This window comes from Pinus tabuliformis, chromosome 6, assembly GCF_031772625.1.
Source record: "Pinus tabuliformis cultivar Carrire ecotype Pingquan chromosome 6, CPIR1, whole genome shotgun sequence".
In the NCBI taxonomy this organism is placed as follows: Eukaryota; Viridiplantae; Streptophyta; class Pinopsida; order Pinales; family Pinaceae; genus Pinus; species Pinus tabuliformis.
The window spans coordinates 211,328,733-211,337,801 of record NC_142292.1 but is presented as its reverse complement, the minus strand read 5'-3'; the positions used below and the strand labels follow the sequence as shown (position 1 = coordinate 211,337,801).

The 9,069-nt window shown below is 38.3% G+C and overlaps 1 protein-coding gene across 1 annotated transcript; it reads left to right on the top strand.

Annotated features, from left to right (window-relative positions):
• The first annotated feature begins 373 nt into the window (after positions 1-373).
• LOC149258204 (uncharacterized) lies at positions 374-1,623 on the top strand. Its single transcript, XM_089406427.1, has 3 exons — positions 374-433; positions 794-1,380; positions 1,488-1,623. Exons 1-3 carry the CDS (start codon positions 374-376, stop codon positions 1,621-1,623), a joined length of 783 nt encoding a protein of 260 aa, XP_089262553.1.
• Positions 1,624-9,069: the final 7,446 nt, after the last annotated feature.

Genomic DNA, 9,069 nt, shown 5'->3' with positions numbered 1-9,069 from the left:
AATTGGCAATATTTAAGGCAAGGCAAAGGGCGGGATGTTCAATGTTTTATAGAAGAATTTAGGAAGCAAGCACTGAATTTGGGTATTGCACTTGATACACCTGAAGTTGTAACTAAGTATATTGGCTCACTGCATAGTTATATTTGGAATTCATTATTGTTGTTTGAACCAGCCACTGTTGACATAGCTAGTGTGAAAGCAATTCATATTGAGAACAGGGGCAAGAATGAAAGAGAGGATCAGTCTAGAAAGCCACCGTTCAAACCTCCCAATGGAAAATCCAAAGCGAAATGGAAAGGGAAGGAGAAGAAAACAACAACAGCCAAAGAGGGAGAGCGGCCTTATTGCAATCATTGCAAGAAAGAAGGCCACGATGACGATCATTGTTGGAAGCAACACCCAGAAAGGCGTCCAAAGAAGTATGGAGGAAAAGGTAAGTAGAAAACAGTGGCAGCGGCACAGCAAGACCTTGGATCAGATTTGGGAGATGAAGCACTGGTCACAACAGTGGGAACAAAAGGTACACTTTCACCTGCTTGTGGATTCTAAAGCGCATGAAAGCACTAGTTCTGTAGATGAGTCCCTTTCGAATGATAGAAAAAGAATTGAATTATTTCATATCAGAGTTGTAGTAAATGACACCAAAGTAGAAACTCTATTTGATACTGGGTCCGAAGCAAATTTACTTGCAGAATCCTTGGTAAAGAAGCTTGGCTTAGAGACAAAACCACACCCAAAGCCTTACCCGCTAGGATGGATACATGATAAAGCTAAATTGAATGTAACCCAACAGTGCAAGGTAAAATTTGTGATTGCGTCTAAGCTGGTAGACGAAGTAGAGATGGATGTTATACCGCTGGATATCTGTGGCATGGTATTAGGGAGCCCATACCTGTATGACAGAAAAGCGGTCTTTTTCTGCCATGAGAATAAATATCACATCACCAAGGATGGGATAGAATACATAGTGCGGGCTCATCAAAATAAGATTAATGCCATCCTCGTAAGTGTTGGGCAGATGAAACCACTGGTGAATTTCAGTAAAACATGCATGCTTATGGTCGTAAGGGAGAAAGAGGTCAATTTAGTTGATGTGTTCCACGGTTGCGATGGGAAGCATAAACAGGGATTAATGGAATTGATTTCTGATTATAATGAACTATTTCAAGAGCCGAAGGGACTACCTCCGAAGAGGGAAATCCAACAATTGCATGACGCCCCTTTGCCAAATATCAACATGTATAGGATGTCGGCAGTTGAAATGGAGGAGAACAAGCGACAAGTGCAGGAATTGCTGGACCAAGGCATCATCAAGCCAAGCTCCTCTCCATGCGGTTCGTCGATTGTTCTAGTGCCAAAGAAAGATGACAGCTGGAGGATGTGCGTGGACTACTGCGTATTCAACAAAACATCGGTGAAAAATCACTATCCCCTCCCATGCATAGATGATTTATTGGATCAATTAAAAAATGTTGTTTATTTCACAGAGTTGGATTTGTGCAGTGGCTATCATCGGGTCCGAATTGCGGAGCAGGATGTGTGGAAAACTGCGCTGTTCGAATGGATGGTGATTCCATTCGGGCTTTGCAACGCTCTAGCCACCTTTATGCGGATTATGAATAATATATTTCAGCCTTTCATTGATGAGTTTGTTCTTGTATATTTAGATGATATACTAGTTTTTAGTAAGAGTTGGTTTGAACATATGAGTCATGTAAAGAAAGCGCTTGATGTGCTGAAAAAGGAAAAACTCTTTGTAAAATTGTCAAAGTGTGAGTTCGGGAAAACCTCTTTGGGTTACCTAGGTCATATTGTTGGTCATGTTCAATTAAAAATTGATCCCTCTAATGTTGAAGCAATTGTAAATTGGCCTAAGCCTACTAGTGTAACTGAGGTCCGTAGCTTTGTTGGTGCAGTCCAGTATTGAAGGATATTTATTGCTAATTTCTCTATTATTGCAGCACCTTTGCACACATTGACAAGTGTGAAACAGATCTTCCAATGGGGAGGAAGACAACAGAAGTCCTTCAAGACATTGAAGGAAAAAATTAGCACCGCGCCAGTCTTAGCCTTACCCAATCTCCAACAACCATTTGAGATCGAAACCGATGCCAACGGTTATGCCATGGGAGCTGTACTGATGCAGCAAAAGAAGTCGATTTGTTACCATTCTGAGAATTTTTCTCAAGCTGTGATAAACTATCCCACCTATGACAAGGAGCTCTATGCCTTGGTACAGAGTGTAGAAAAGTGGAAACACTACCTAATCGGCAAGGAGACCATCATCCATGCAGATCATCAGCCCTTGCAGTACCTTCAGTCACAAACCAAGTTGCAGAAATCTCGTCATTTCAAGTGGATGGGCTTTCTTCAACAATTTCATCTGGTAATAAAGTATAAGAAGGGCACTAGCAATAAAGTGACCGATATGATATCTCGCCCTCCTATTTCTGCTTCTATTATTTTGCATAATGCTTCGTTATCTTTTGAAAGTTATGCTGAACAATATGCTAACGATGATGACTTTAAGGAGGCTTATGCAAAACTAACCCATGGTTCACAAGTGGACAACTATCACTTGCAGGGGAAATTGTTGTATCACCTTGGTAAATTGTGTATTCCTACAGGAGAAAGAGTGCATGTAATTCGAGAGGCCCACACCTCTCTTGTGTCTGGACACTTTGGTGTCGAAAAGACTTTATGTCATGTACAAAGATTTTTTTTTTTGGCCTCATATGAAAAAACATTGTGACTCGCTATGTAAAGGGTTGTGTGATGTGTTCTGTTTCAAAGACCTCTAATAGAAAACTTGGGCTCTTCACACCACTCCCTATTCCGAGTCATCCATGGGAAAGTGTGTCAATGGACTTTGTAGGAGGTTTACCTTTGTCTAGGAAAAGTCACAACTATTTGTATGTCGTCGTTGACCATTTCAGCAAAATGTGTGTTCTTATGCCTTGTAAAAAGCAGATTACTGTAGAGCAAACTGCTTCTCTTTTCTTTCAACATGTTTGGGTCCACTTTGGATTACCCACATCAATTGTGTCAGGTCAGGACTCTCGCTTCCTTGGAGAGTTTTGGACCAGCTTGTGGAGGATGATGGACACCAAACTGAAAAGAAGCACGACAATTCACCCGCAGACCGACGGACAGGCAGAGGTTGTTAACCATACCGTGGTACACTTATTACGAAGCTATTGTGGGAAACGTCCCAAGTTATGGGATGAACATCTCCTCTATATACAACATTCCTACAACCGAGCAGTGCATTCATCGACACAGCGTTCACCATTCGAGACATGTTTTGATTACTTGCCAAGGGACCCTTTTGATATGGTCTTTCGAAGGGAGGATGGCTCTAGTGGACGTAATGATAGAGACAAAGCTCAACAGTTCATTCAATGAATCCAACTGTTTCACCAAGCAGTGCAAGAGCAGTTGGAGAAAAGTCAAACCCGTTACAAGGCTCGACATGGTAAACACCGAGTCGACCATCAATTCCAAGTGGGCGACAAGGTGTGGTTCCACATCAGCAAAGATAGGATGAAGGGAGAAGGAAAGAAGTTGCGGCCAATCCGGTATGGACCATTCACCATATTGGAGAGGATTGGGAACAATGCCTTTCGTCTTGACTTGCCGGTATACATGCAGATGTATTCAATAGTGAATGTGGATAACCTAAAGTTGTATGAACCACCTTTGATCATGGACACTGATGAGGTGGGCACAGTCCCTACCGTCGATGATTTTTCACCAGAATATCTCGATTAGTTGCCCAAAGACATCATCCTCGACAGAAGAATACATTCGAGTTGGATTCAAGGGAAGGCATCCCAGCAAGGCCAGATCACTGGAGAAAGAGAAAGTGAGGGAATAGTTCCCTCACTTGCCAATTGAATAATGAAAAGCTTTTGGCAGTCCAAAAGCTCCTCAATGGGGAGGATTGATCCAGGTGGATCTTCAGATACAATGGCATGGAAAAACTCAGAAATCAAAGTGAGCATAATGAAGTCAACTCAGGACCAGAGCGAAGATCTCGTCTTCCTGATTCCAACAGTGTAAATGGTACTTCAATCCGAGTCTAGATGATGAAGTTAGCACACAAAGAAGGATTCTTTGATCCTTAAGAAAATGAGGATTTTCCTTTGAAAATGGGTCTTAAGCCTTTAAGGCCAAATCTCAATCGGAGGATGCATAAGGGCGAAATTAGGAAAGGCGCTGAGGAAACCCCAATTGCCGATATCCAATTAAATCAGATCGGCGGGAAAATGGTTCAGAGGCCTTACATATCGGCGAGCGGATAGTGTGATTGACAATTAAACCAATCGGTGAAACTGTTATCGGGACATCGAAGCAGTATATAAATGGGACACCGATGCGATCGGCTGATGCCAATATCGATGATCAACGGTTGGTACTTCCCCGTGGAACAGGACCTTGGCAACAACAATGCGCTGATTGCGACCGTAGGTCGGACCCGATAATCATATAAGCCCGATTTAATGATTCTTGAAATTTGGGTAATTAGTTTTGGGGCAATTTTCTAGTGGTTTTCAGATTTTCTAAGGCCTTATCGCCTCAACAATAAAAAGGCCATTTAAAGAGGCAATTGCACCTGTCGATCATTCCATGATACCGGCCCCTATAATGAGCCCGGCAAGCCCAGATTCAAAGGGGATTCTGTCTGAAACCCATCTATAAAACCAAATCGATGGAAAGAGTTGAGGGGCATTGGTGGCAGCACGTTGTTTTGTTGGCAGGAGGCAGCGAGAGAGCATTTTTCGTCTGTTTTAGACAGTTTATATGACTCCAGCCCCTTTCATTGCTACGGGACGCTTTGGTGCTGCTTACCTCTCCATATCAGGCATCCATTTCACAGACCATATTGCAAATTAGAGGTATAAGCCTCTTGTGGACAATTGATGATTGTAATTCTCTTTTCTTTCATGCCATTTAATAAGAAAGGCCTCACCATTGTTGAGCTGGGCCCGGAGACGTAGTCCGAATTGGATGAACTCCGTTATCAAGATTTGGTGTCTTCTTTTGTACCTTTTATGTGTTTACTTCTTCTTTTCTTATGTGCACATTTTTGTGTTAAGCTGTAATTTTACATGTAATTCTTTTCTATAGATCTATAAGTGAAAACATCTTGGATCAGTGGTTGACATGTTGATTGTTGGGAATGGTAAGAATATGATCAATAGGCTGAAGAAGGATTTGGAAACAAATTTACAATAAAGGATTTGGGACCAACACAACATATATTGGGCATGAGGATTATGCATGATAGGAAAAACAAAAGGTTGTGACTGTCACAAGAAAAATATATCAAGAAGGTGTTTGACATGTTTAATATGAAGGATGCTAAGCCAGTTGGTACACGCCTTGCAGCCCACTTCAAGCTGAGTACTGAATTATGTCCTAGTGATGGCAAGGAGAAGGAAGAGATGAGCATAATTCCTTATGCTTCAACTGTTGGGAGCTTGATGTATGCCATGGTATGCACACGGCCAAGCATTGCATATTCAATGGGAGTAGTGAGCAGGTTCCTTGCTAATCCAGGCAAACAACATTGGCAAGCAGTAAAATGGATTTTGAGGTATCTCAAGGGTATAGTCATTATTGTCTATGATATGGTCACAATGAGATTATGCTTGAAGGATTTACAGATGCAAATATGGTTAGAGATATGGGCACCAGAAAGTCCACTACAACTTATTTGTACACATTTGCAGGGGCAACAGTCTCTTGGGTGTCAAGACTACCAATAATAACTCTCTCTATAACAAAAGCAGAGTACATCGCTACAATAGAAGCTTGTAAAGAGATGTTGTGGATGCAGCGATTCTTAAGAGAGATAGGAATAAAGCAAGACAAGTATGTGTTCTATTGTGATAGTTAGAGTGCCATTCACTTGGCGAAAAACCCAACATTTCACTCAAAAACCAAGCACATTGACTTAAAGTACCATTGGATTCGTCATGTATTGGAGGAAGGATAGTTATCCTTGGAAACAATCCATATAGATAGGAACCCTGCTGATATGTTCACTAAGATTCTACCAAGAAATAAACATAAGCTATGTAGAGGCATGGTAGGACTCATTGTGACTTGATTCATGACTCTTATTTGACTTCAAGTGGGAGAATGTTAAATGTGAAGCCAAACCGATGCACACTGCTCCAACGCTGACACCGTCACCAACCACCGCCATGCCGAAACGTATCGCCGTCCACGATCGACGTAGTCGAACCTACCACACCGCCCACATGAATTTCACATGCAGAATTCTATATGTTTCTTCGTGTTATATAAATTTGTATTTTCTTGCCTGAGGAATGCAAGCCAAGGCCAAGGCCTGTTGTGTAATAGAAATTTGTGATTTATGTTCTCCACTTATTTGTTTGATCTCTGTTCTATTGTCTATAAAGATTTTATCTTTTGTTGCGAATATCTAGTCTCAACAAAAATAACATTGGTTGTGAGAAGAAGTGGTAAGACCAAACGGTTGTAACACTAATGACTATAGTAATCGTGTATCAGAAGAAACCTCAAGGTTGTGTAATGATAAAGAAAACATGAAGTCTTCTTGGCATGATATACTTGTGAAAGGAAGGTGATTATTAAACTCTTAAAATATAATAGTACTAGCATACCTCGAAGTTTGTGAAGCGAACCTCAAACAAAGACCAAATTTTATATGTTGTGAAATATTGAGCTTCTTCTTTCAAATTTATCATATTAAAATTTTTTTTCGATTTTTAGAACCAACCATTGCGGCCAATAAAAAAATGTCAAAACCCCCTTCTCATTCAGGAGTTAACTAAAAGCTAATCTTTTCAACTCCTTTGACTACATTTAAATTAATTTTAGAAACAAACTATTTTATTTTCTTAGATTAATTAAATGAAATTCATCATGTTGATTCCTTAAAATTTAGGGTTCCTTCCTATATATTATCTTGGCTTGATTATATTTTAATTATCTACTTTTCTCATAATGAATGCTTGGTTGAGTATTGGCACAATTTTTTTTAATGTGATATGATTTCGAAAAAGAATCTCAACATAATTCAAATTACACTAGTCTTATTTGTAAAATATTTTTGGATTTTAAAATAATCTCTCTCTCTCTCTCTCTCTCTCTCTCTCTCTCTCTCTCTATATATATATATATATATATAACATAAGAAATATTACATACATTTTAAATACAATTGTATTTCAATATAGCCGCAATATATCAACAATGAAAAAAATTACATTTATTTATATGAGAAGGTAGCATAATTCAAAACCATGACATCCAAGTATATGTCAAGTGCATTTTATAGCAATTATAATAGTAAGTACATGTGTGTAAAAAATGGATAGAAAATATGGTTGTCACGTAAATAAATTAACTTAGAAAAATAATAAATTGAATAAAATTTGGGTCTCCTACAAGTTGAAATTGTATATTTCAAACTAAACTATTAATGATTTTTTATTAATAACAATATATATTTAGTTTTGTCTTTACAACAAAATCATTATTAAATATTTCTTCTATATCAGATAATAATAAATTTTATATAAATTAAAACAAAAATTATGAAATTTAATTCTAAACTATTTATTACTTTATATTTTAAAAATTATAATTATTTATATATATAAAAGATTCTCATAAATTCTCCTAGCCTCGTCTCTCATACCTTCTCATACCCTTCTCATAAATTGTAATTTTCTATTTATATGATAATTCATATGCATTCTACACATTGTCTAATATGAGAAGAATTTTTTTCTTTTATAGAGTTGCATACAATCTCATCTTCCTTTTTTCATTATTAGAATTTTCCTTTATATTTAATCTTAGTTTCTTAGCAATAGAAACTTGCAACTCCTTAATTAAAGTTCTAAGAAATAGTAAATCAAAGAGCGACATCAAAGATACCACTAACTACTCCTTGTAGGTGTTGTACATGAATTTCAACAATGATGTCTTTCCAATGCCCCCATGTCGTACACGACAATGACACGAGCTTGGAAACAAGGATCGTTGAGCCAAGTCTATATCTAATCATGAGCAGTTCGTATTCTTAACCCTTTGAAACTAAAGTCTAACACAAGTTGAAGCAACAAGTATGCCCGAGGTGCTGCAACGGACACAATTTGTGGAGTCGTGACATTTATTAAGTAGACCGTACCGAACTCTTGAAGGAGAGAATCATATGTGGCCTTCCAAACTCTAATTTCCATGGGAAGGTTGAGATTACAGTGGAGGCAACACTAATGCTGATACCACACTCTCTCTCTTTGTCGATTAGCCTGCTTGATCAAATCTTCAGCCTCATTAAGGGCATTCTATGTCTTTGTTAACCATTTTTTCAATGGATTTTGCTACCTCTTCTACTAATCTTGATGTTGGTTGTGAATATTGTTCAACATGTCCTGCGTAGTGCTAAAGTGGGTTTCCAGAATTTTGTTGTTTCTCTCCAACATCTTAACATCTTCCAATTTTTGGAAAATCACATTAAAACTATTGTTTGCAACATTGGCCTCTGCTCCCCCCCATAAGCTCTTCTATTATAGTTGGTAGAGATATTGCAAGTTGTAGTGGAGAAAGAATTGTAATGTGAATGGCTAGAACAAGTGAAAGGGGTGAAAAAAATTGAAGGGTGTGGAGCAAAGTTATGTCCTCGACAACGAATAAGTGTGATTTATAGTTATTTTATTTATTGTGATTTAATTGATTTTAATCCAATATAAGTCAAAAAAATTAGAATAACTAAACTACTCCATCCAAATACATTGCATGCACCTTTTTCTTTCTTTTGTCTGAGAGAAGAAGACACACTAATTAAAGTAGGTAGCCATTATTGTACCACTTTGACCCTAATTTCCAACCATGTTTCTACATTTTTCTATTTATTCATAGGCCGAGTCAATAAAATATTAACCCTTATAGCAAGGGAATCTCAAAATTATTATTACACCAAAGGTGTCTCCCTACGAGGTTGAACTAAGGAGACATTGTCAATCCCAGCCAATAAGATCCATCCTTTTTCATCTCCCTCCATCAAAC

Coding starts and splice junctions, on each gene's coding strand:
- LOC149258204 (XM_089406427.1), top strand. CDS start 374: ATGACGATCATTGTTGGAAGCAACACCCAGAAAGGCGTCCAAAGAAGT. Junction 434..793: donor AAAGAAGTATGGAGGAAAAG/GTAAGTAGAAAA, acceptor GTAACCCAACAG/TGCAAGGTAAAATTTGTGAT. Junction 1,381..1,487: donor AAAGATGACAGCTGGAGGAT/GTGCGTGGACTA, acceptor TTTATTTCACAG/AGTTGGATTTGTGCAGTGGC.